At 40.3% G+C, this 27,740-nt stretch overlaps 1 protein-coding gene across 1 annotated transcript in view; it reads right to left on the bottom strand.

Moving 5' to 3' along the window:
• LOC100560312 (uncharacterized) overlaps window positions 1-25,659 on the bottom strand; it is a 57,551-nt gene extending 31,892 nt beyond the window's left edge. Inside the window, exons 1-6 of the mRNA XM_062969314.1 lie at window positions 24,348-25,659; window positions 21,942-22,037; window positions 20,335-20,565; window positions 19,594-19,616; window positions 12,168-12,286; window positions 3,572-4,098 (exon numbers count right to left, since the gene is read on the bottom strand). Of these exons, the coding sequence (XP_062825384.1) occupies window positions 3,572-4,098; window positions 12,168-12,286; window positions 19,594-19,616; window positions 20,335-20,565; window positions 21,942-22,037; window positions 24,348-24,833 (1,482 nt within the window). The 5' untranslated portion in view covers window positions 24,834-25,659. The remainder of the gene's footprint in view (window positions 1-3,571; window positions 4,099-12,167; window positions 12,287-19,593; window positions 19,617-20,334; window positions 20,566-21,941; window positions 22,038-24,347) is intronic.
• Between the last annotated feature and the right edge of the window lie 2,081 nt (window positions 25,660-27,740).

Genomic DNA, 27,740 nt, shown 5'->3' with positions numbered 1-27,740 from the left:
GGAATTAGAGGCACTGTGCCTTAAAGACCTAAGGACCTAAAGATGGTATGGTGTGCAATGGTAACCTCAAGATTGTACTTCTGCAATGTGATTTACATTGAGCTACCATTGTACCAAGTTCGGAAACTCCAGTTGGTTCAAAATATGGCAGCCAGACTGGTTACAGGATAATAACAACTATTTTTGTACCTCACCACCATCTCCCCAAAGGGACCCGGGGCAGCTTACATAGAGCCAAGCCCGGGTAATTACAATAAACAAAATAAAACACATCAAAAAAGAAACACAACGTAATATAAAATTTACACAACTAACATCATAAAATTAAAATGGTGACCATAGTAAAACATGGTTTACTAAGTTACTCCATTGGCTGCCAGTTAGTTTCTGGGGACAACACAAAGTGTTGGTTTTGACCTTTAAAACGTTATTATTATTTGTTAAAACCATAAATCATCGAGCCAAAATCAGTGGTTCACACTTTTCTCTTTGTGCCACCCCACTAGAGGTCTGACTGATTCCTTATCACACTCCTCCTTTATGAGACACTATTTCATTTGAAAGTCATCCATGCATTCTTATGAGAGTAGCTGATGGCTGACATGCTCTAAAGAAGAAGAAAAACCTTATAATTCTATTCTATTTATTACCTTTCAAAAGCAAAGTTCACACTGAATTGGGATGTGAACTCTAAACAACCGATTGTAAGGTACCAAGGTGCCTTTTATTTTCTTTGCTTGGATTCTTTTTGTGCAGTTTATGACTGTACTTTGAACTTTTAAGCCAAGTAGATAACAACAGAGTCCATCAGAACTGTTTTCGGCCCGATTGTGCGTCACAAATGGGAACATTGGCCTGAACTGTGAGATGTTTGTTTCTTTTCCCCCAAATCCATCCACTTTTATTGAGAGTCCCTGAGCAAAGAAATCATTGGGTTGTTGTATGTCTTTCAGGCTGTGTGGCCATGTTCCAGAAGTATTCTCTCCTGACGTTTCGCCCACATCTATGCCAGGCATCCTCAGAGGATACCTCACAACCTCTGAGGATGCCTACCATAGATGTGGGCAAAACTTCAGGAGAGAATACTTCTGGAACATGGCCACACAGCCCGAAAGACATACAACAACCCTGTGATCCCGGTCATGAAAGCCTTCGACAACACAAAGAAATTATTGTTTCTTTTTCTCATTTCCTGCTCAGCAACTTCTTTGGCCCTTTGGTCTGGATGCCCTTTGGCCTGAACCATGCACAGGCTGACAAAGACCTGGAAGTTCTTCTCCTCCTCCTTGGTGATAACTGGGCCTTCTCTTTTTTGTGGATATTTTCGATGGGCATAAATGATCCAGAGAGCTGTGCAATCATGTTTCTCTTTAGAGTTGGAGGGAGAAACTTCTGCCATGGCTTGATACCACTCATTGCAGCAGTAGGCAAAGGAGAGGAGCACATACACACCCCATTCACCGAGCTAAGAATAAAAAAGTAACTCTACCAGATACTAAAAAAATTAAGCATCTTATAATCCCCTTTGCAGAGCCAGTCGCCTCAGTTTCCAGCTCAGACACTCAAACTGGAGGGGAGAACATCCTGACATGGGTCATATTAAAGACCCCTTTCACATAGGTGGGAGAACCGAGGCGGATCATTTATGTGGACATTACCAACTGTTGTATGTTTCTCTCCAAGGAAACATTATATCTCTGAGGGAGAGGATAAAACATGTACAGATTTGGGATTTAAACAGTTGGAATAGTCATTTGTCAATGCAAAAATAAGCAGAAGTAAATACCTTGCTGAATGTAAAGTGGAAGAAAAAAGTTAAATCATAGAGAAACCAACAAAAGAGAAGCAGAAAGCCCTCTTTTGAAACTAATATCTATATTTGTTTTATTTTAGATTGACTTGTAATTAGACATATATATGTCATTGTTGTTCAAGTATGTTTATATTTATGCTGTTGTCTTTTATTTGCAAAAAGAAAACAATACAAGTCAAAGGGATCTAGGAGTCTTCGCAGAACTCAACTCAAGTTGAGTCAACAGTGTGATGTGCCAACTCAAAAAGCCAATGCAATTCTAGGCTGCATCAATAGGATAAAGTGCCTAGATCTTAAGAAATAATAATACCACTCTATTCTGCTTTGGTAAGGTCTCACTTAGAATAGCACTATGGTCACCTCTGGGCACCACAATTCAAGACAGATCTTGACCAGTTGGAACATGTCCAGAGATTGCGGGCAAGGAGGGGCAAATGGTCCAAAGTCTGGATGTCAAATCCTATAAGGAACAAATCAGTTGTATTTCCCTCAAAGAAGAGAATAGTAAAAGGGGACACGAAAGCCATGTGTAAATGTCTGAAAGGATATCATATTGAGAAAGGAGACTAGGACACAATGAGCAATGGGTTAAAAATGCAGGAAAGAAGATTCCACCTAAACATTAGGAAGAACTGCTTGATGGTCAGAGCCGTTCAGCAGTGGAATAGGCTGTTGCCTCAAAATATGATGGAGTCTCCCTCTCTGGAAATTTTTAAACAGAGGATGGATGGCCATCTGTCAGGAGTGCTTTGATCATGTGTTATTACATGGAAGGGGGTTGGACCGAGTGGCACTTGGAGTCTTTTCCAAATCTGTGATTCAATGGAAAAATAGAAAGTGAGCAGTTGAAAAATATGTTTGCCCACTGCCACCCACTGTGTACAGTGCAGGAGAGTGTATCTTTTTCTCTTTGGGACCAAAATATAAGTTACTAGAAAAATTTGGAATCATAAACAGGTTACTTATAAAATGGCTTAGGAGTGAGCACCTGCTGTTGCTCCAGCTCCTGCCAACCTAGCAGTTCGAAAACATGCCAATGTGAGTAGATCAATAGGTATCGCTCTGATGGGAAGGTAACGGCGCTCCATGCAGTCATGCCGGCCACATGACCTTGGAGGTCTCTACGGACAACGCCGGCTCTTCGGCTTGGAAATGGAGATGAGCACCAACCCCCAGAGTCAGACATGACTGGACTTAATGTCAGGGGAAACCTTACAATTTAATTTCAGTTCTTTAATACACAAAATGGGATGTGTAATAACCACATTAGTAATACAAATCCAATACAACTAGTATCTACTTCTGCGTAAGAGTAAGAAAGCTTCACTTTTCTTAGAAAGAAACTCCAGGTTTCCCCACTAGATGTGCTAAACAGGACAGACTGGCAGTCACTTTAGCAGTGTTTCAAGGCAGCTTAAAGGCAGCACTAACTGCAGGGAGAAATTTTGTTTTAATCTTCTCCATTTGGTGCTCTCCAGAAAGATATAATTTTACTAGAATCCTATAATTTGCAGGCTTCTAGACAGATTAGCCCATTAATAAAAGGTGGGAAGCAAGAGTGACTGAATTCCGTTTTACCATCACATATACCTAGTTCAACAAACTTTTTTGGTTAATAATGGCTTTCCCCCCACTTCAGGGAAGAAATTATTTTGAGCCTAGTAATAAGATTTTGTAATGGAAGAGCATCTTCATAGACTTCCCCAGGAAGCCTCCACAGTCATTTCCTTCCCTCATCAAACTCCACTAGTTTCTTACCTTGTACTTTTGAGCAGCCGTCCCCAGAGGAATCATCCTATGATTTACATGCTCGTTGGATCTGCTGCAAACCACACAAACTAAGGTTTCATCATCTGTACAGAAATGATTGAGGGGCTCCTGGTGTTTTTCACAGACTTTCTCCTTGCCTTTTGCCTTCTTGGGTCTCTGAAGGCTGAGTTTCTTGGTGATTTCTACAAAGTTGGCTAGTAACTGATTTGTCCTGAGGTTCTTTAGTGAACTGATTTCTCTGCAATGAGGGCAGGAGTTCTGTGCGTTGTCCGGCTTCGCCCAGCACTGGGTCAGGCAGGCTCTGCAGAAGTTGTGCCCACAGTCTAAGGTCACAGGATCCTTGAAATAATCCAGGCAAACAGAACAAGTAGCTTCTTTACAAAGATCCTGAAAGGGATCCTGTGCCCTTGGAGCAGCAGCCATGTCTGACTTACAAAGAGCACACTTAATGTCACTTTCCTTTGCATTTACTTGCAGAACATTTTCTGTAAATGATTTGCTCAGCATGCCAACATCTGCAATTAACAGGGAGGGAACACCTTGAAGAAACCATTTCTAGATAAGGAATATTCATTTTTAAAGACAAGGCACCAGGGATTTAGTAAAACCGCAACAGTGTTTTGTTTATTTATTTAAAGCACTTGCCTCTCAATCTGCCAGTGCCTCCAATGCCACATGCAATAATCATCATTATGTGGTTTATTAATTGTCTATTTTAATCCTGCCCTTAAAATCCTATGAAATCCAGCATATGACTTCAAACATTTTAACCTGAGATTGTTAGGTCCCTAAGTGTTCAATGTTCATGGATTATTTTCAGGCAGGAGACAAAGAGGGGAGTCTCCAGGGTTTTGTTTTTTTTTATCGTGTCAGAAGTAAATTGAGAATATACTGCAAGTCACTTCTGGTGTGAGGGAATTGGCTGTCTGCAAGGACGTTGCCCAGGGGACCCCGTATGTTTGATGTGTTAACATACTATGGGAGGCTTCTCTCATGTTCCTGCATGGGAAGCTGGGGTTGACAGACGGGAGCTCACCCCGTCTCCTGGATTCAAACCATTGACCTTCAGGTCAGCAGTTCAAAACAAGGGTTTTGCAAGACCAATCCCTCTTGTTGACATGTGGTTTTGAGGCAATAGTGTAGTAATGGCAAGACCACGGACTATATTTTTACTCTTGCAGACCACTGGTGGTCTGCGGACCACAGGTTGGGGGCCACTGAGGTAGATAAAAGTACAGATAGGCAAGTGTTTGTGTGTGAGAATATAACATGTATTTTGAAGATAGTGTTCAGAAAGAACAGTTTTTGCTTATAGTAACACAGCCGTCTAGTTAATACCCAGTTCCTAAGAATTATGATTCTGTGTTGTTTTTGGATGCCAAACATTTTGACTGGTTCTTATTGCTATCTTGAAAAAATAGCAACCCAAGGTTATAGGATCACAAAATCTATATAATTTATTAGCATTAGATTTGCAAATTAAAGCTGGCATGCTAACGCGATTTTAGTCTTGGATTACGATTTTGGAGACCAGGATTCAAATTCCCACTTGACCATGGAAACCCACTGGGTTAACATAGCTTCAAAGGGAAAATATTGGCAGCTCCCTGCTGACAAGATCTTGACAAGAGAACTCCATGATATTAAAGGCATATTAATGTGCCACTGCTTCTTTAAGAAACAGGATATTATGTGAAAAGAGATCAAAAATAAGACTTGAATGAATGAGGGGGAGTTTTTTTACAGTTTTTATTATCATTTGAGAAAAAATTAGCTATATAAACATATTCTATGCATTTCCCCCTCTTTTATTTACATTCACTCCTGTGCTCCCCTTCTCCAGAGCCATTTCTTCTTCTGAAATCCCACCAAAAGTTCAATTCTTCATTTGGAGGTAAATTCCCATCTTCTTTTTCCAATAATTTTTCTAGAAATTTTCTCCAAATACTTTCAAAATCATTTTTTCCATAATCCCTTCTTTACTTTTAAATATGATGTTAATTTGTCATTCAGTGCCATTTTGCAAACTTCTTTATACCATTCATTAATTTGTATTTTTATTTCTCCTTTCCAATATTTTGTAATTAGTAATCTAGCTGCTGTTAATAGTATGTCTATTAATTTCCCCTCCTCTTATCTTTCTCATCTTCTTTTTTAATTAAAAGTAATATTTCCACTGGATTCATTCTAATTTTTATATTCATAATATTTTTATTTCCCTTATAACCAATTCCCAAAAATCTTGTACATGTTTACAATCCCACCACATATGCATGTAAGTTCCAATTTCCTGGCACCCTTGCCACCATTTTTCATTATTATTCTTATTCATAATGTTTAACCTTCTTGGTGTTAGATACCACTTCCAAATTAGTTTATAATAATTTTTTAATTCTAATTGACATGTTTTTAATTGTCTTGTTTTCCATATCTCCTCCCATTCTTTTTCCTTTATCTTTGTTCCTAGTTCCTCCTTCCATGATTCTCTTAATGCTAATCTTTTCTTTTTTCCTATGTCTTTAATTAGTATTTTATATATTTTACTTGTTGTTCCTTTTATTTTCTTGCTATTTTCTCTTTTGAATGCTTTTATTATTAATTCCTCAAATTGCGATATTTGTTTTCCTGTTTTATTTCGAGCCCACCAATTTTCATTCCATTTTTCTAATTGAATCCAATGAATCCAAGAAATATTTATTCCTCTCAATTCTTCTCTCATTTTTACCTTTTCCATTTTTCATTCTATCCAATTTCCTACCCTTTTTAATTCCCTTTTTTCTAATTCTTTACCTAGTGTTCCTTTTAGTTACTTTGGGACATCTTTTTCCATTATTATTGGTGTTAATTCTTATTGTCCTTTATATTTACTCCATATTTCCATTATATTTCTTAATGATATATTTTCAATCTGTTTTATCTCTTTCTTCAAGATTTCCTTAAAGAATGTTATCCTTTTCCCACTCAATTGCCTTATTCCCTGATTCCATCCATTCCAAACCTTCTCCATCCATCATCTTCTCTACTACATATCTTAATTGGTTTGCCTCATAATATTTTTTTATATTCGGAAGGCCCAGTCCTCCTTCTTTTTGGGGGTTGTACCAAAGTTATTTGTTTAATTTGTTCTTTTTACCATTATTGCAATATTTGTTTATCATTTCTTGCCATTTATTTATTTCCTTTTCTGAAATCAATAATGGAATCATTCTGAACAAGAAATTTATTTTGGGTAAGATTTTCATTTTTACTGCCAAACCATGATAATCATAGATTGTTATAATCCTTTAACTTCCCCTCCACGTCTTTTCTTAATTCTTCTAGGTTTTTCCTTTCTATGGATTTTAGATTTTTGATTATGGTTATTCCAAGGTATTTTATATTTTCTTTTATGCATATTCTCATCTTTTATATCCATTTGCTTTTTAAACTCTTCTTCCTCCTGCTTGGTATAATGAAATAACATTGCTTCTGATTTATTCTAATTTATCTTCAATCTGGTCGCCCATTCAAATTATGTTAAATGTTTCTTAATTATTTCCATTTTCTTCATTATCTCCTTAATTGTTATCAATGTGACATCCGCAAATAAGCTAATTTTTCCTAACTTTGTTCCTATGCCTTCTAATTCCTTGTCTTTTCTTATTACATTAGCCAGTAATTCCATTACCATTGCAAATAGTATAGGCGACATAGGACATCCTTGCCTTGTACCTCATGTTATTTTTATCTCTCCTGTGATTCCATCATTTATTATTATCTTTGTATAATTATCTGAATACATTTGGCTCGTTATATTTTAATCCTATTTCCTAATCCAAATTTGTTCATTATTATTTGGATAGTTGGCCATTCCACACTATCAAAGGCTTTAAATATATCCAGTGCTAGAATCCCCGCTTTATTTTTTCCCCTTCTGTTGTTTGTATTTTATTTATAACTCTTCCTATCAGGTTGGACATTTGCCTCCCTTTAACAAACCAGCATTGATCTTGTTTTATATATTTATACATAAAGTTGCTCATTCTATTGGTAATAATCGCTGTTAAAATTTTGGGATCTTGATTAATTAATGATATTGGTCTGTAAGAACCGGGGTCTGTCAAAAAAAAATTGGTTTGGGTAATAGTATTGTTAATGATTGTTTCCATGAGCCGGGTATTTGTTCTCCATTATTGCATTGAATAATTCTAATAATTTTGGAGTGATCATTGCCTCATATTCTGGGTCCAGCCCACCAGGTCCAAGTGCTTTCCCATCAGTGGGAGTTCTGAAGACTGTGGTTTGTGAAACTTCCCTGGATGGCTTTGGAGAAATATAAAATAGGCTCACTCAATAAAAATATACTTTAAGGTTTGTATAATTTTTGTTTATTCATTAAAACATTTGAGGCCTATTCTCTCTCAATAGCTTTCATAGCAGAATACTATAAATAAAATCATCCTTTTTTGAAAAATTAAAAACATTTTCAAATATTACTCACTTTGAAAACACTTTTCAAGAAGAGTTTAATAAACTCCTTATATTGTTATCATCCAGGTTTAGAGAACAAGCCCCATGAAAGAGGCTTGCCTGCTTTAAGGTGAAATTATGAGGTGGCCTTTTTCATGCACATAAAAGAATGGGAGGACAGTCTCTCCGGAGAATGGGACATCTGAAAGTAGGCAGATCTGGTCTCCTGTATCAGCATCATAAAAGGCCACCTGGTTTGAAGCACAGTTCAGACAGACTCGGACCCGCTTGGTCCTTTCATTCAGCAGGAAATCAGTCCTAGAAGCACAACTGACAACACAATACTCACCTGCCAACTTGCCCACATCCCAGATCCCATCCTCAGGACCACAGTCAAGAGGGCCTTTTCTCCTGACAGATTTCCTGGCCACCCCCACAGACCAGTCTCCTTCCCCTTCCACAACAACTTCCCAGAAATGCCTGCCGGATGTGAATCCCTCTCGTCCCAACACATAAGTTCGGGGATTAAATCTCTCAGGATTGTCAGGCAGATCTTGAGGCTCGTCTCCGAATCTCACACTTTTCTGATCCTCAGACAGGGTGAGCCAGGGAGACATTGTGTCTGGATCCAGAGTGACATTTGCTGTTGAGAGAGAGAGTGGGGAAGGGGGGGGGGGGGAGAGAAGGAAGGAAACCAAAGATAAGCAGAAGCAGAAGGAATTGAGAGAATAATGGTACAGAAAGGGTTAACACACCACAGAATCAACTTCATTCTGCTCACAATAAGACATCCTTCTTATAATTGTGATAAAGACAACTTGTTGTGAAACCAGTATTTCCATCATGAGAGGGTTCAAACTCTACTTGTGTGGGTTCTGTCTAGAAAACAGGATGCTGTTGGTCTCTTCTCAAAAAGAGAAGTTAGCCTTCTTTTACAGTTAATATTTTTGAATGAATACATATAGTAGTATCGCCTTTGAATGGGATTGTTTGAACAAAAAGGGCCTATGTCTCCTGAATGGTTGTGCGACAAGAAACACCCGTTGAAACTCCCTTTTTGGCACAATCTTTAAAGGGTTCTTTCTCCCACCCTGGACATTCCACGGGTATATATGCACTCCACTTGCTTCATTGCCAACAGAACTCTGAAGATGCTGGCCACAGATGCAGGCAAAACGTTAGGAGACAATGCTGCTGGAACATGGTCATATAGCCCAAAAAACTCATAGCAACCCAAAGATGCATAACCTCCTCACTGTACTCTTCAAAGCTCCATCCACTGCAACACACTAAAAACCAAATGTCTCCTTAAATTAAAAAAATCTTTACTGCTGGCAAAAAGACGGTATGAAGAGATCCAAACCAATCTCCTGAAGAAGGGGATCCTACAGCTTGAGACACCAAAAAGGCTCGCTCCTGTTTCCTCTCCAATGTGTCTGGGATGGCGGTGGGAGGAGAGGAAGCCTGCAGACCTTAGCGCATGGGCAGGGTCATGAAAAACTTTGTCTCTCTACAGGTTGTAAGGACCCAAGTAAACATAGCTTGCTAAAGGTCATCAGCACTTCGAGTTCTGATTGTAAATGGACTGGTAGTTGTTTCAGCAAAGGGGACATATGCTTTGTTAGTTCAGTCAGCAACGTGGATGCTGCATTCAGTTACGACGGTTTTCTACTCAGAATGCTGTATTGATTTGTTCATGAATGAACACAGCTGCTCCGATTGCCAATCAAATCACATGACAAGAAAACAAACAATAATACTCCCAGAATGAATAACTTGCTACTCTTATTTTAGCTCTTTTAACTTGAATTTTTTCCCCATTTTTCCCCAGCACTGCTATTCAATGAGTATCATTCTATTATCTTATCATTATATTATCCTCCATTCACTCTTTTTAATAATTGATTTAGAGGTATTTCATTGCACAAGTGCAATGCTTCTTTTACACTGTAACATTCTAGCTGTGAGATTTTTTTGAAAACTCAGAGGAGATATTTTATTTATTTATTTTATTTACAGTATTTATATTCTGCCCTTCTCACCCCGAAGGGGACTCAGGGCGGATTACAATGAACACATATATGGCAAACATTCAATGCCAACAGACAAACAACATACAGTAGACAGACTCAGAGGCATTTTTAACATTTTTCCAGCTTCACGATTCCGGCCACAGGGGGAGCTGTTGCTTCACCGTCCAGTAGTGGCTGTACATCCTCATTCCTTTCCTCGTGTTTTGCTGGCAGTTTTATGGTGTTGTAAATTAGTTAAATTAGCCTCCCGCATAAAGCGTACCTAAATTTCCCTAATTGACAGATGCAACTGTCTTTCAGGGCTGCATAGGTCAACAGCAAGCCGGGGCTATTAATGGTTGGAGGCTTAACCCGACCCGGGCTTTGTACTCATGACCTCTCGGTCAGTAGTGATTTATTGCAGCTGGTTACTAGCCATCTGCGCCACAGCCCGGCCCCATTTTGCGCTTTAAACCATGGAATTCCCTCAGCAAAACACACATTTTTAAAAATGGTAAAAATCCCTGGTGCTGATCCATGAAATTACAACCAAGAGCATCCAAAGGAATAAAAAGAACTGACATGGAGGAGATAATGAAATTGATTTAGTGAAATGCGACCAGGCAAATGGCACCACTTTCCCGTGGCTTTTGTCCACTATTGGAAATTTACCTTTCTGAAGCTCTATCCCAGGTAAAAGAGCATCCAGGAAAGCAACTAAAATAAAGCAAAACATATATAAGATTAGGCACCAAATCATCTTGTTGAGAAAAATATCAATTCACAGTAGATCTCCCCCTATGAACTGTCACGGGCTCTAAGATCTGCCGAGGAGGCTCTCCTCTCGGTCCCGCCTCCGTCTCAAGCTCGGTTGGTGGGGACAAGGGAGAAGTCTTCTCGGTGATGGCCCCCCTGTTCTGAAATGCCCTCCCCAAGGAATTTAGGCAAGCCCCCACAATACAGTACTTTCAGAAAGAACTAAAAACTTGGTTCTTTCAACGGGCCTTTGATAATGCTTAAGATAGCAGCCAGACTATTCTTTAGCCAGGGAAGGTTAAATTGATTGCATGAATTTTTAATCAATGACTATTACCAAAATTTAGTTTTGTCAATTTTATAATTCTGGTTTTAAATATGTTTTTTAATGTTGATATACTGTATTTTATATCTGATGTGGCACTATGTGTGCTATTTGTAAGCTGCTCCGAGTCCCATATGGAAGATGGTGGCAGGATATAAATAAAAGTGTATTATTAAGTTTATTATTAGACACTTCCAATAAAGGTTTTAAAAGAAACTGAAACCAATACTCATTTATTATACTGGAAGAATGGTACATGCTTAAGGAGGGAGGGCTATACTTATGACATGATTCTTCTTCCGTAAGATGTTCTGTTATGTTTTACAATTAAGTTGTGCAATCTTTTTCCAGGTATCATGCCCGAACAGCAAAACATAGGAAGAGAGAGGAGAGTGGGGAAGCTTCCACCACCAGCATCCTCTACCAAAGTGGAAATCATAAGAAATATGGGGGGGGGGGGGGGATGAATTCCTGGATCCACTTTGCCAGGGGCCTTGAAATGGCTTCTAGAAGGCTCAAAATATCTTCATGTACTAATGGAAAGAATACTTAATTTATCTGTTTCATTTCATATGTGCATATTGTTAATTTGGATTTAACAGTCTGCGATAAGATGATGAACATTTCCTCTACTCCCCCCTCCCACACACACACACACACACACACACCATGGTGTTGGAACTCATCCCTATTTTTTCCATATTGATTCTGCCTCTACTACCAAATTCACTATTAAAAGAAGTAACACTCAGAAACAAATCTATTTCATTAACTGAGGTATTCTTGTAAATGCATATAAACCGGTAGTGGTATATCTCTATGTGTGTTTATGTTTGTGCAAACACACAGACTGCCATTGTCACTGAACAATACTGGCTCCTTCTAGTAAATAAGAAGAAAACAATGCCTGGGTCTGAAGAAAGAAGCCCCACTGCTTCTGCCTCAAGCTGTGATGAGAATAGAACAAAAACCAGCGTTTCCCATATTCCCTCTTAGGCCAATGCAGAGTCCAGCATAAATCCTTGTGAACATATTTCTTTACCTCGGGATGGCTTCATGGCAGCAGTTACAAAGGAATTTAGATCACAAAACTCCCAGATCTTCCATTTCAGCTTCGGAGGAAAAGCCACTGGCTTCTCGAATGTTTGCTTCTCCTCAAACCTAGTGGAGAAAAACAATGTCAACCCTCCACAAACCCAGTCCAGGATCCAGGATCATTGAGAGGTGCAAATAAAGGAACTTAAGGTAGGAAGCAAACTCCAGAAGTTCAGGAGCACACGCTGAAGAGATGATTTCTCTGCTTGCCTCCTAAAACCCCAAAATCAACCAGTAAAGGACAAAAAACACACACACAAAAAAGAAAGACTATATCAATTTCTTTTTCTAAATTGTTACCAATGTAATGCTTGTGCAAGAAAGAAGGTGCCCTTGCTGGGAAGCTTAAAAGAAACTTTGTTTTCTTCCTAGGAACATTGCAAGGAACAGGGGACACTTACAACCCTTGCTCCCTCATGAATCATCCAAGGTTGCAACAATGGTTCAATTGACTTGTGTGGGGCAGTCATCTCAGTATTTGGTTCTCAATCTTATGTACAGGCATAAAAATATACAGGCAGTTCCTGCGTTGCACACACCCGACTTACAAAATGGGGGTGAGACTACAGGAAGTGAGAGAAATCTATCCCTCAGAAAGGAAATTCACTTCTGGAAGAGTTGGTGAAGACCTGGATTTGTGGGCAAGTGTTTGATGAGTGAATTCTGTTGGCTTCGACCCGGTCCGGATTAAGGTTTATGTATAAGGTTTTGCGGACGAATGGTTCAAGGATTTTATACTGTATGGTTTTAAATGTATTTATTGTATTTTGTTAAATTACTCAATTGTTTGAATTGCTTATGTTTTATCTTCTTGTATTGTATATTGGCATTGAATTTTTGCCAGATTGTGAGCCGCCCTGAGTCCCTTCGGGTGAGAAGGGTAGGACAGAAAAGAGGGAAATAAATAAATAAATAAATATCATGGGAAAAAGAGGCTTCCACTGAAGTTTTATCCCCAATACTTGTTGACACAACAGGTCACATTTTCCAAATCCAATTCTCACAGGGACAGACAGTGAGGAGCACAGAGAGCAATGCAAACACCACAGGGGTGTTAACCCTTCCCTATGCTATCCCGCTCCGGCGGGAAGGTAACAGCGTTCCATGCAGTCATGCCGGCCACATGACCTTGGAGGTGTCTACGGACAACGCCGGCTCTTCGGCTTAGAAATGAAGATGAGCACCAACCCCCAGAGTCAGACATGACTGGACGTAACGTCAGGGGAAAACCTTTACCTATGCTATCCATGTGTGCATGTGTGCATATGTGTATATAGATATAGATATTGATATAGATATATATAGATATAGAAATTCGTATGTACCTGCTTCGGCTTACATATGAATTCAGCTTAAGAACAAACCTACCTACCTTGTTTGTAACTTGGGGACTGCCTGTAATCAGAGAACCTTTTTTTCTGCTTGGGTGTGATGTTGTTTTATTTGCAGATATACAAGCAATTTTGGTGCAGGTTTTTACCTCTCGGCCACCACAACAGTCCCACGCCTTCCTTGATGTCAACTGGGCCTCTCTGTTCTTTCTCTATTTTTAACTTCATTTTAATTTAGACCAATGGGCAGGAGTGAAATCAAGGCAAACCCCTCTAGTTTCCTGGGTCCCGTTTCTTTGCTTTCCTTTCCCCAAATACCTCTTGGAGGAGTAGGGAGGTCCCCTGTGTGGCATTTGTCTGGACTGCCCTTCTTTTCAAAAGATGTTCTTGGTACTTGTCCAGAAAGGTGATTTGTTCAGAGAAGGTGAGAACTGGGTGCATGTTGGCTCACAGAAGCAGTGTCTTCCTTTCATCATGCCTTTCCTATTATCCTTAATGGCACCATTCCCCTTTAGCCAGAGGAAGAAGGCCCATGGGGAGGGGGGAGTCCTGTCTCAGAGCCACTATCCCCAGCTATTCTGTGGAAACATAACTTCACACTGGTGCCTCCCCTCTCCAATATCTCCCCTCCTTTTCCATGCTATGGTTTCACAGCTTTGCAAGAAAGGCCCAACATTCAAGTGGATGTCAAATGTTTTGTGCTCCCCTTTCCCATACATTGAGTGATAAAGGAAAGGAGTTGTCTAAAGGCCTCAATGTACCTGGAAAAATCCTTTCAGCACAGTTTAGATCACAGAACTGAACGATCTTCCATTTTAACTCAGGAGGGAAAACCACTGGCTTCTCAAAGGTTTCCTTCTCACTCCTATTAGAGAAAAACAAGGACAATCCATTACAAATCCATGCCTAAGACAAAAAAAGGAACTTAAGACAAGACTGAAATTCCATCTTCTTATCTACAGAAGTCCTAAAGTTTTATATGTAGCAGCAGGAACATTGTCAGCAACATGGGACACTTGATTTGTGAAAGGAGTTTAGTCTGCATTTGTAAAGAGGCCGGGGAAGCTCTTTGATCAAAGACAGGCCTGGGCCATATCTTTCTCTGTTGGTGTAAAAGTCATTCCCCCAGCCCACCATCCAAGCACCTACAGAGTTTCATGGCAGACCTGGCATTCCAGTGTCAGCTCCTTACACTGGGAGGACCACTGTGTGGAATTTGTCTGGACTGCCCTTCATTTCAAAACATTGTCCAGGAAAGGCTGAGAGAGGTGTGCAATGTATATTTGCACAACTCTTTTCCCCATTGAGCCTTTCTCACTCTCTGTGGTGGCTCTCCTTAAACGCAGAATTCTCCTCCTTCAGCCCTCCTCCCTTCCCAGCGAAACCCGGGAGGAAAAGGAGGAATGGGAAGGGATGAGGTGGGCACAGGTGGAAAGGGACTTCCAAGACCCACTATTTCCAAATTCTGTGACTGTTGAAACAGACTTTCACACTGATGGCTCCCTTCCCTTGTGTCTTTCCTCCTTCTCCATCCCATGATTGCACAGCTTTGTAAGAAGATGTCCAGATAGGCAATGTTTTATAAAACATTGTTCTTGTTTTATAATGTTTTCCATCCATTTTGTGCCACATCATTTTATGAATATTCCTTTTAAACATATTAGCCACTTTCACTGTAGCTGTTAGAGCTGCAAACTGCAATCTCCTTTTTGTGGCAAGATGGGCTTTCGGAAAGTGCACTTCTTTCTAGCTGTCCAGGGATTTTAAGGCTGCTAGAGTGCATAATACTGTAGAATCTCGCTTATCCAACTTTCGCTTATCCAATGTTCTGTATTATCCAATGCAGTCTGCCTCCTGCCCGGATCCACAAGTGTTTCTCTAGACAGGCAAGGATCACAGATTTCTTAAAATCTTCACAGGACTGAACTTTTAACGGATTTAACTTCCTACAATGTTGTTACTGTAAAGTCATTTTATGCAATTCTATCTGTATTTGTAGTCAGTTTTTTAGTAAGTCAATGTTTTCAATACATTCCAATGTTTTGGTGCTAAATTCGTAAATACAGTAATTACTACATGTTACCATGTATTGAACTGCTTTTCTGTCAATTTGTTGCAAAAATAGGATTTTTTGGTACTTAATTTGTAAAATCATAATGTAATTTGACGTTTAATAGGCTTTTCCTTAATCCCTCATTATCCAACATTTTTGTTTATCCAACATTCTGCCATCGCATTGGATAAGCGAGACTCTACCATATAACAAATGAAATCCTCTAGGTGAAATACCCTGTATGTGCACTCTCGGGATTACTGCAGGACAAAATACCCAGTGCCATTTTCTGCAGTGATGCCATTCCTGCACCCAACATGTCTCACCTCAACCTGATGGTGCCAGGTGTGCCCCTTTAGCCAATCACTGACTAGGGAATCAGACACTGTCTGGGTGAAGCTTTATAGCAGGGAGAACAAATATCCTTTTGTTATTCTTCCCAAGCTAGTGGGATTAATTGAGAGCTGCACCCTGCTGCTATCAAGTTGCGTTAAACATCAGGTGACAACCAGACATCCAACAGAAACATTCTGGGGGGGGGGGGGGTGTCATGCTCTGCCAACATGAAATATGATCTCTTGCTCCAATATATTCCAATTGATATTGAGGAAAAAGAATAAAATAATTCTAATGCTAAACGTACAGGATTTATTTAGAGAGGGAAAAACTCTAGAATAAAGATGATAAAATTTACAAGTTACTAAACAAAGAGAAGGGGTTGCCCTCCCAAACTTAAAACTATACAGAGAAGCAGCTATACTGAATTGGTTAGAAGAATGGATTCATCTTGATAATAAAAGCCTCACAGTTCTTGGAGGAGATTTAAAATTTGACTTGCATGCATACCTAATTTATGGGAAAGTGGCAGAAGACCAAAGCACCCAAACAGGAAAATTGTGACGAGAACTTGGCACAAGCAAAAAAGAAAATTTTATACAAAAAAATCACAATGGATTTGGATTCAGGAAGCCTTTAAGCAAAGTGGAAATCCCAAGTTGAACAGAAGACTGTTAACCTATGAGGATTTACTCAAGAAAACAGGAGGCTAAAAACGGACAGAAAAAGCCAACAAGGTTACAGCTTGATCTGGTTTGAATTTACACAAATATACCATCAATATCAAAAGGATTTGAGGGGGAAAGGCCGATTACGACAAAATATTACAAGCAAGAAGATAAATATATCCAAGAACATATGCTAAACAGGCCAAAGACAGACAAGTGGGAATGCCTCTGGAAAGTAAAAATACCAATATTCAGAAATGATTCACTGTTGGAAAACTTTTATAAAACGTTCTATCAATATTACATGACACCTGTAAAAATAGCCAAAATGCAGCCACAATTGAAAAATACCTTTTGCAAAGGTAAACAAGCAAGGGATCGTTTTTTCACATAGAGGTGGTACTGCAAGAAGGCAATTTGTGGGAGGGGAAATTGTGGGAGGATCCAAAAGTACCCATGTTAGGGAAAATTCTGCTATTACCTGCATTTGTACTATGGAACGAATGCAGCTGGACCTTACTTTAAATGCCATGTCTCCATGAGATGGTCTTGGAAGTTGCAGTTTCCCAAATGTAATATAATAATAATTTTATTTTTCTATCCTGCCTCCATCTCCCCACAGGGACTCGAGACGGCTAACACAGGGCCAAGCACAAAGAACAAATAATGAGCAAGGTAAAATACAGTAGAGTCTCACTTATCCAAACTAAACGGGCCGGCAGAAGCTTGGATAAGCGAATATCTTGGATAATTAGGAGCGATTAAGGAAAAGCCTATTAAACATCAAATTAGGTTATGATTTTACAAATTAAGCACCAAAACATGTTTTACAACAAATTAGACAGAAAAAGCAGTTCAATACGTAGTAATGTTATGTTGTAATTACTGTATTTAAAAATTTAGCACCAAAATATCATGATATATTGAAAAAAAATTGACTACAAAAATAGCTTGGATAATCCAGAAACTTGGATAAGCGAGGCTTGGATAAGTGAGACTCTACTGTACATATAAAAACAACATATTCAAACAGATTAAAAAAAACATTAAAACCAAGGTAATACAATATAATAACAATAAAAACATTAAGAAATAAAACATAAAAAGACCACCGTTTAGTAACAAAGTGAATAAAATGGGAGGGCGGTCTAGGCAAAAGTGCCAAGATATGTATTGTAATGCCATTTGGGAGCATAAATGGACAATGTGCTAAACATTCTCTAAGAGAATTGGTTTGAAGTAAGAATTCAAGTTACTTCCAACAGAGAGCAGAATAAAGTGCGAAATATAGTGAATTCATTTAAGTGGGGTTTTGGTTGTGGGGACCAATTATTCAAAAGTGCACTGGAAGAACCAAGTTTTAAACTCCTTTTTGAAAGCTGATAGGGTGGGTGCTTGCCTAATCTCCCTGGGAAGGGAATTCCAAATCGGGGGAGGGGGGGGCACTACGGAAAAGGCCCTCTCCCTCATCCCAACAAGCCAAGCTTGTGATGCTTGTGAGAGAAGGGCCTCCCCAGATGATCAAAGAGATCATGCAGGTTCATAGGGGGAAACCACATCACTACCTTGAACATCATAAGATCCAAACCCTTCTCTGGATGCATCTGCACTGGAGAATAAACACAGTTGGGCCTCATTTTAAATGCCGTTGTTGTTGTTGTTGTTGTGGCATGCTCTCCAGTCCTGGGAGTCAGTTTCCCAAGGTCCATACCCTTCTCTGGGTGCATCTACACTGTGAAATGAACCTTACTTTAAATACCATAGCTCCATACTATGCAGTCCTGGGAGTTAGAGTTTCCCAAGGTCCACACCCTTCTCTGTGGGGTAGCCGAGAGGGAGAGAGAGGGAAAATGCATTGCCGTTTTCTCTCCCTCCCTTATTCCTTGCTTCCTTCCCCAGTGGGGCGGTGGAGCAGCAGAGAGAGAGGCTAGACTGAAAGTGCAGGGAATTGAAGACTGTAACAGCTGACATTTCAAAGAGAGGAGGGTTTTTTTTCAACAAAGAACAGGGGGCGAGGAATGGTGGGCAGGGCCAAAATAAACTGAAAGAATACTGAGTACAACTGAGTTACACTGCTTAAATTTAACAGTGTGATGAAGATAGGGAAATTATCAGTTTCATTTCCAGAGAAGTATGACTGAGCTCAATGACCTGGTTCAATGAAGTGGAAAGTGAGCACAAGATGCAAGTTTAAAATTCATGATAATAACTGATTGCGTAGGCCGATTGGGAGAGAGAACTTCAGATGTGTTTTAAACTCCAACAGTTCATTTAGCTGTCGGATCTCTTCCAGCAGGTCGTTCCACAGTCTTGGGCTGGCCAATGAAAACGTCCTCTGGGTGACAGGTGCCAAGATTGAGTTGCCACCTCCCAGAGGACCTCAGTGCTCAGATTGTACAGGAGAAGGAGATCCTGTAGGTAACCTGGACCCGAACCATGTAGAGCTTTAAAGGTCAAAACCAACACCTTCTATTTTGCCTGGAAACTAACTGGCAGCCAGCAGAGTGACTTTAGAATAGGTGTAATATGCTCACTTCTAGATATTCCTGTAATCAATTTGGCTGCCATATTTTGAACCAACAGGAGTTTCTGAACTTGGTACAAGGGTAGCCCAATGCAAAGAGCATTGCAAAAGTCCAATATTGAGGTTACCAGTACATGCACTACCATCTTTAGATCCTCAGATTCTAGGAAGGGGCACAGTTGGTGCATCAGTTAAAGTTATTAGTAAGCCCACCTGAGAAATAGCAATAGGAGAACCCTGCAATCTAATTTTTAAAGAAAAGGCATAGAGGGAGCTTTCCATTAGAAGATCAATAATGCTGATTAAACAGCAACCAGGTTAGAGTTCAGTAGTAAAGCAACTTTTTTTTTATTTTGGCCTGTTGGAGGTCTTCATACTCTCCCATGGAGGATCACAGTCTCCACTTGTTATGACTAGTCACTTCCCAGAAGCACTAACAGAGAGGACTGGAATCCACTTACCTCAGCATTAGACTTTTCACATCCTAGAAGGAAGAAGAGAAAAAGAGGGATATCATGGCTGACATATCACGTTCTGTGCTGAGTCACGAGATAGTCTATCTTTCCCAAAGGACACTGCTGTAACTTAAAAATTGGGAATAGCCAAACTGCAAAGGGCTACATGCACAAAAGGGCAACAGAGAAGAAAAGGACAGTTAAGAGTTCCCTGAAGTTTTCTCCCTTTGACTTGTCTGATGCCTCTATTCCTTGTTGCTCTCTGACAACTCTGCCTTAGGGCCCTTCCACACTGCCTTTTATCCCAAGATCATGGATTATATGAATCTACACTGTCAAATAATCCAGTTCAAAGTAGATAATCTGGATTTTATATGCCAGTGTAGAAGGGGCCTGAGAGCCCAAGGTAAGGGGTAGATAGCATCATAATTCGCTCATCAAAATATTTTGGGGTTCCACTACACAAAGCTTTTTATCCATTTTTGGCTTGGGCAGCACCTAAAGGTACATCTACACTGTAGAACTGATGCAGATTGACACCATTTTAATTGCCTTGTCTTAATGCCATAAAATAATCAGAGCTGTAGTTTTGCAAGACCCTTACTCTTCTCTGGCAAAGAGTGTTAGTGCCTTACCAGACTACAACCTCCATGATTCCATAGCTTTCAGCCACGGCAGTTAAAGTGGTACCAAAGTGTGAACATCCTACAGTGTAGATGCACGTAAATTTCTTTTGTCCAATCTTACCTGCAGGAGTTCAGCTGGTGGCTGCTGAGATTTCTCTTTCATCTCCTGAATTAGACTTTCCAGAGAGGAAACTTCCTCGGAAAATAAGACTGAGCGTTCATCCCTTTCTCTTGTAATCTGCTTCTCCAGTTCTTCCATCTGGGCCCTGAGATGTTTCTCTTGTTTTTCTAGAATCAGGCGTAGTTGTGTGATTTCTTCTAAGGTTTCTTTCATCTCTGCTTTTTTCTGCTTCTGCAGTATTGGGTGGAAAGGGAAGCAAATTAATCTTCTATTAGTTTGGGGTCACCAGAGTAAAAACTAGAAAGGACTCCTGACACTTTAATAGTTACAGAGAAGTGGGAATGTGAGGAAATGTTGCTTTACAAAGAACCAGGTGACCTCCCCTTCCCTCCCCTCTCCTTGTTGCTGTTGTGTGCTTTCAGGTCATTTCCAAATCATGACAACCCTTAGGGACCCCCATCATGATGTTTTATGAGGAAAGTGCATTCAGAAGAAAGTTTGCCTTTGCTTTTCTTTGAAGCTGGGAGAGTGTGTCACTCTCGGTGGGTTTCCACAGTAAAGTGGGGATTCCAATCCAGGTCTCCAGAGTTGTAGTCACTCCAACCACTACACCACACAACCCTGAAGGAGACAGAAGCCCCCTCTGGTTAGCATTTTCAACAGCCTATCTTAGTCTTTTTCAGCGTGCTATTGGAGCCCCCAGTGGCGGAGCGGTTTAAACTGCTGAGCTGCTGAACTTGTTGATCCAAAGTTCAGAGGTTCAAATCTGGGTAGTGAGGTGAGCTGCCACTGTTAGCCCCAACCTAGCAGTTCGGAAAGGGTTCTGGCTCAGGAGGCAAATCAGGCAAAAAACCCAGTCCCATGAAAGTACAAAAAGCAAAGTATTTATTGTTATCATAGTTATGATAAGGCAAAACAGCCATACACACACAAAGGTCTGTACCAGGCAAATGGCCACTGCGAAGCGTGTTGCAGTTAACGAAGATTATATACCTTGGCTTATCTAAACTTGACCAATTACTGATGGTCTTCCTCACCTTCCACACCTATTTTGGCACAAGTGATGTCTGTGACCTAATTTGTTTACTCTGAGCTAGCTTCTCTCCTCAGAACTTTCTGGAGAAAAGCACCAGCCCCCAAGAAGGGAGGGGCACAAGTCCTGTGTCACAAGTACTACTTTGGTTCATACAAAGAGCTTACATTGTCTATATAAAAGGCTAATATGATATATGCAGAGGCAAAGCCACATATGCAAAAGTTTACTATTTTCTGGCTTATGGTCCCTTCAGTAAGTAGATCATAGGCACCTCTCTGGCGGGAACATAACGGCGCTCCATGCAGTCATGTCAACCACATGACCTAGGAGGCGTCTATGGACAATGCTGGCTCTTCTGCTTAGAAATGGAGATGAGCACCAACCCCCAGAGTCAGACACAACAAGACTTAATGTCAAGGGGAAACCTTTACTTTACTTCAAGGATTATAACAGTCAATTATTCTGCAATAAACTGCCTCGTGGTTCTTGAATTATGTGTATTTGATAATCTTTCCCAGGTATTGGTTTAAGCCTTTGTTCCTTCCTTAATAACATTTATACCAGTACTTACAAGAAGGTCTTGAACTTCCTTTTCTGTCTTTGTTTTATATAACAAAATATTCTCTTTCTTCTTCTCCAGATCATCCTGACGAATAATCATCAACTCCTAAAGACAAAAAATCAGGCTTGGTTGGAAAGTGGTGGAAGAAGAAAAGTAAAAGAATGAGACAGAGGAAATGAACAATATTTGCCCACTGCCTTCCATTTTCGTACAGGAAAGGAGTGCGTGCATTTATCTCTTTGGATCTGTAAAGTGGGTGACTATAAAACAGTTTAGATTCTTCACTTTAAGCTCAGTATATAATAAGCAGTATAGGATGAGCAATATCATATCAGCAATAAATCCAAACCTACTTCCAGTCTCAACTGGGTCCTGTATCAGTGAGCAGGTGATGGAAAGCGGGTGGGGGACTTGGGGTAGCTGTAGTATATAAAGAGCAACTTGACCAGATTATCTTCTCGGGAGCTGAATCATCATTGTGCTGTGTACCTGAATCTGAAAACCAGGGATTCACTCTGCTGCTTAACAGACTCCCTGGCCAAGCTCACAGAACTGGTCTTGGAGATGTTGCTGGAGTCACCCAGACTTTTGCTTCTGGGTGACTTCAACATACCACTGGAGGCCAGTTTGTCAGGTTCAGCTCAAGAGTTCATGATATCCATGACACACATGTGCCTATCCCAATTAATTTCCAGACCTACACATGCAGCAGGTCATACCCTTGATGTGGTTTTAAACCCAGAATATACAGAGAGATACCTCCACATTGTTGTGGACAGATCATTTTCTGGTCAGAGCTAGTATCATAACTGCAACCTACCCTTGCAGGGGTGGGAGAGGACCAATTAAAATGGTCTGCCCTTGAGGGTTAATGGTTCTTTGAGATTCTAGGAGGCCATAAAGCAGGCATCTTCAAACTGCAGCCCTCCAGCTGTTTGGACCTCCAACTCCCAGAATTCCTGATCATTGAACAAGCTGGCTAGGGATTCTGGAGGTTGAGGGCTGCAGTTTAAGGGTGCCTGTCTTAGGGTTCTTCTACACTAGTGGTTCTCAACCTATGGGTCCCCAGATGTTTTGGCCTTCAAATCCCAGAAATCTAACTTCTTGGATTAATCCTAACTTCTTAGATGCTTCTTGGAAGGGGTTGGACTGGATGGCCCATAAGGTTTTCTCCAACTCTATGTTCTATGATTCTAACGGTTGGTAAACTGGTTGGGATTTCTGGGAGTTGTAGGCCAAAACACCTGGGGACCCACAGGCTGAGAACCACTGTTCTATACTATCCTAAAACTGAAGAGGAACTGGCTTATTTGAATCTATTTTAACCCCAACCCAAGCTTTCCTTTGGGGAGTGGCTAGATGCCATTGAGCCACCCCCCAGCCTCCCATTTTCTCTCTCAAAAGCTTACCTGAGGGGCCTGCCAGCAGTGCAGGCCCCTCTGGGAAGTTCTCCTGATACACAAAAATGATGTGTCAGGAGATGGGGGTGAGGCGTGAAATCACTCCTCCCTCCATCTCATGTGTCATTTATGTGCATCAGATGAACACTGGCAGACGCCTGAGATAAGTTTTTGAGGGGGAAATGGAGGGCTGGTGGGATGAGCATCCTCCTGCTCCTTTGAGCTCCAGGAGCCCACAGAATCAGAATGGCTGGCTATGTTCCTATTAGAAATCCTTGCAGCTCAGCTATAAAAAGCAATTCCTTGAATGTAATGAGAAGAGGGAGTGTATATAGTTTTGTAGAAGACTTCACAGAACCACTAACAAAATGAGACCACTATAAAGAAGAATGGAAGCAACAATTCCCCGTCCCTATTTATCTATCCCCCCACCCCTCTGCCACCCTTTTCACTTCGAATATCCCCTTCTCCCCTCCTTACTTTCTTTACCCACTTCCCCTTCCCCACTCCCTTTGTTTTTCTTGCAATCTGTAAAACTTTCAATAAAAAAGAAATCCTTTTAGTGTTTTCATCATTGCATTCAAGGAATTGCTTTTTATAGCTGAGCTGCAAGGATTTCTAATAGGAAAGGCTCTTTAGAGAACATCTCCAGAAGCATCCATAAGTACAGTAGTCTCACTTATCCAACCTAAACGGGCCGCCAGAAGATTGGATAAGCGAATATCTTGGATAATAAGGAGGGATCAAGGAAAAGCCTATTAAAGATCAAATTAAGTTATGATTTTACAAATTAAGCACCAAAACATCATGTTATACAACAAATTTGACAGAAAAAGCAGTCCAATACACAGGAATGGTATGTTGTAATTACTGTATTTACGAATTTAGCAACAAAATATCATGATATATTGAAAACATTGACTACAAAAATGGCTTGGATAATCCAGAAACTTGGATACGTGAGACTCTACTGTATTCCTTTTCCCTTTTTGAACTCAACCCCATTGTTTCTAACCTTGTAATCTTGAGCAGCCTCCACCATAGGAATCACTGCATGATTTCTGTGCTCCTTGGATCTGTCACACACCACACAGATGGAGGCCTCATCATCTTTGCAGAACAGCTTCAGGGGCTCCTGGTGTATCCCACAGAATCTCTCCTGGCCCTTTCCCCTTCTGGATCCCTGCAGACTGAGTTTCTTTATTATTTCTGCTAGCTGTTTGTTTGTCCTGAGCTTCCGTTGCGGAACTTTTTCCCGGCAGAGAGGGCAGGAGGTTTCTGTGTCCTCTGGCTTCTCCCAGCATTGGGTCAGGCAGGCTCTGCAGAAGTTGTGTCCACATTCCAAGGTCACCGGATCCTTGAAATACTCCAGGCAAATAGGACAAGTGGCTTCCTCCAGGAGATCCTCCATGGGATCCCAAACAGCAAAAAGATCAGCCATGCCTCTTTCACAAAGAACAACGGTTACTTTCAGTTTCCTTTGCATTTCCTGACAGAGCATTTCCTGTAAATGATTCACTCAGCATGCCAATGCCAGCACGTGACAAAGAAGGAATATGTTGGAGGAAAACTTTCTAGATCAAGAACATTTCTTTTTAAAATTAAAGCACTAGGGATTTAGGAAAACTGCAACTATATTTTTATTGATTAAAAGCATTTGCCTTTAATCTCACCACAATTCCACTTTAAATCTTTTGACTGCCTCCCATCAAATTCTGGGGTTTGCATTTTAAGGAGGCCCAGGACCGCTCTGGCTGAAACACCCTCAACAGCAGTTTGGAAAGAGCTCCAAATGGTATACTCAAACCTCTGCAGTTATATCCTGTTGATTGCAGCAAGAGAAATCACTTGCACCTATTAACCCATGCAACACACCTGCATGTGGACCCTTTCTTTCTTTACACATACATCTACCTGAACCTTGGGGTTGATCCTTGCAAAAGCTCATTCAGTTTTCTATATACAGTAGAGTCTCACTTATCCAACATAAATAGGCCAGCAGAATGTTGGATAAGCGAATATGTTGGATAATGAGAGATTAAGAAAAAGCCTATTAAACATCAAAATAGGTTATGATTTTACAAATTAAGCATCAAAACATCATGTTATACAACATATTTGACAGAAAAAGTAGTTCATTACACATTAATGCTATGTAGTAATTACTAGACATGTCCAAAAAATTGTTTTGAATCGTATATCGGAATTATTTCGGATTGTTCTCGCTTTTTGATACGCATTCCGAGACATTGTCTCACAGCGTAACCAGCAATGTAATTCGAACCATTGTTGGCCCATTCTCTAATTGTCTCTTAATGTTTTGTTATTCCCCCCCCCCCCCCATTTTTAACGTATTTTTAAAAATATTTTTTAAAATCTTTTTGTTTCTGCAACCTACCTTGAATGGGAGCTTAGCTCATCCTAACAGGGTTCTTTCTCCTAGCAAGGGAATTTCTAGTTTTCAAAGTATCTTTGCACTCCTTGCCAGGGCATTGCTTGGCGTGGTGGTCACTGGTCCATTTCTAATGGAAGGCATTGGGTTGAGGCTTGTGGGGTTACATAGCCAGAGACACCATTGATTTCCAGTGTCCTTCTTGCTTACAAATATAGCAAGGGAATTTCTAGTTTTCAAAGTATCTTTGCACAACTTGCAAGGGCATTGCAAATTTGATGAGGATAGCTCAAGAAATGAGGGCGGGAGAGCCCTGTAAAAGTCCCTCCCCCCCCCTTTTTTTTTTTTTTTTGGCGATTGTGCATGCGTGTCCGCCATTTTAGAAACATTTAGAATCATTACGAATTTTCGGAAATATCCGAAATTTTTGGGTGAGAAAATCAGAAATACTTTCTATATCGAAGCGCCACTGCCCCCTATTTTAGAAACGAGAATTGAAATAGTTTTTCTTCGATCGGACATGCCTAGTAATTACTGTATTTACGAATTTAGCACCAAAATATCACAATGCATTGAAAACATTGACAACAAAAATGCGTTGGATAATCCAGAACGTTGGATAAGTGAGACTCTACTGTACCTAGTATATAACTTCTATATACAAGTTTCAGTATATAAACCCACCACTCTGAATTTTAAAAAAGTCAAAGTTGAACAGAATCAAATTAAAAACAAAAACAATTTGGAAACTATATTTAGAAATACGAAAGATGGCTAAAACAGCAACTGAAGAGTTACTTTTGTTCTGTAGTATTTTTTTCCTCTATGAGAGGTGGCCTACAACAGCCTTTTCTATCATTCATTATTACAAAGTATTAAATCCATTATTATGCATTACGAGAATCTAATTTGTGAAGTTTAAGTACACACTAGCAAGATTAAGCTACTTCATTAGACCAGTAGTTCTCAACCTGTGGGTCCCCAGATGTTTTGGCCTTCAACTCCCAGAAATCCTAACAGCTAGTAAACTGGCTGGGATTTCTGGGAGTTGTAGGCCAAAATACCTGGAGGCCCACAGGCTGAGAACCATTGCATTAGACAGATAAGATGTATATTTAGGTATTATTATTATTATTAGGTAGATAAAAGTACAGATAGGGAAGTGTTTGTGTGTGAGAGCATAGTAAAGGTAAAGGTTTTCCCCTGACATTATGTCTAGTGGTGTCCGACTCTGGGGGTTGGTACTCATTTCCATTTCTAAGCCAAAGAGACGGCATTGTCCGTAGACACCTCCAAAGTCATGTGGCCGGCATGACTGCATGGAATGCCGTTACCTTCCCGTCGGAGGGGTAGCTATTGATCTACTCACATTTGCATTTTTTCGAACTGCTAGGTTGGCAGAAGCTGGGGCTAACAGCAGGAGCTCACCCTGCTCCCCAGATTTGAACCACTGACTTTTTGGTCAGCAAGTTCAGCAGCTCAGCAATTTAACCCGCTGTGTAACCAGGAGCCCGTGTGAGATCATAACATGTTGTATTTTGAGGGTAGTGTTCAGAGAGAACAGCTTTTGCTGATCGTAACACAGTTTAATTAATACCCAGTTCCTAAACATTATGTCACTGTGTTATGTTTTTGGTTTTTGACTGCCTCTTATTGCTATCTTGAAAACACAGAAACCCGAGGTTATAGGATCATGAAATTTATATTATTTGTGAGAATTAGATCTACAAATTAAAGCCAGTGTGCTATAGTGATTTAAGCTTTGGATTACGATTCCAATCCCCAAATGACCATGCGAACCCACGGGGTAACCTTGGTCAAGACACTCTCCCGCAGCTTCAGAGGGAAAGCATTGGCAACTCCCATTTGACAAGATCTTGACAAGATATCCCCATGATATTAAAGGCATATTAATGTGCCACTGGGGCCCCTGGTGGCACAGTGTGTTAAAGTGCTGAGCTGCTGAACTTGTGAACCAAAAGGTGCCATGTTCAAATCCCAGGAGCAGAATGAGTG

This window comes from Anolis carolinensis, chromosome 2 (genome assembly GCF_035594765.1).
Source record: "Anolis carolinensis isolate JA03-04 chromosome 2, rAnoCar3.1.pri, whole genome shotgun sequence".
NCBI classification, from domain to species: domain Eukaryota; kingdom Metazoa; phylum Chordata; class Lepidosauria; order Squamata; family Dactyloidae; genus Anolis; species Anolis carolinensis.
This window is presented reverse-complemented; position numbering and strand designations above follow the sequence as displayed.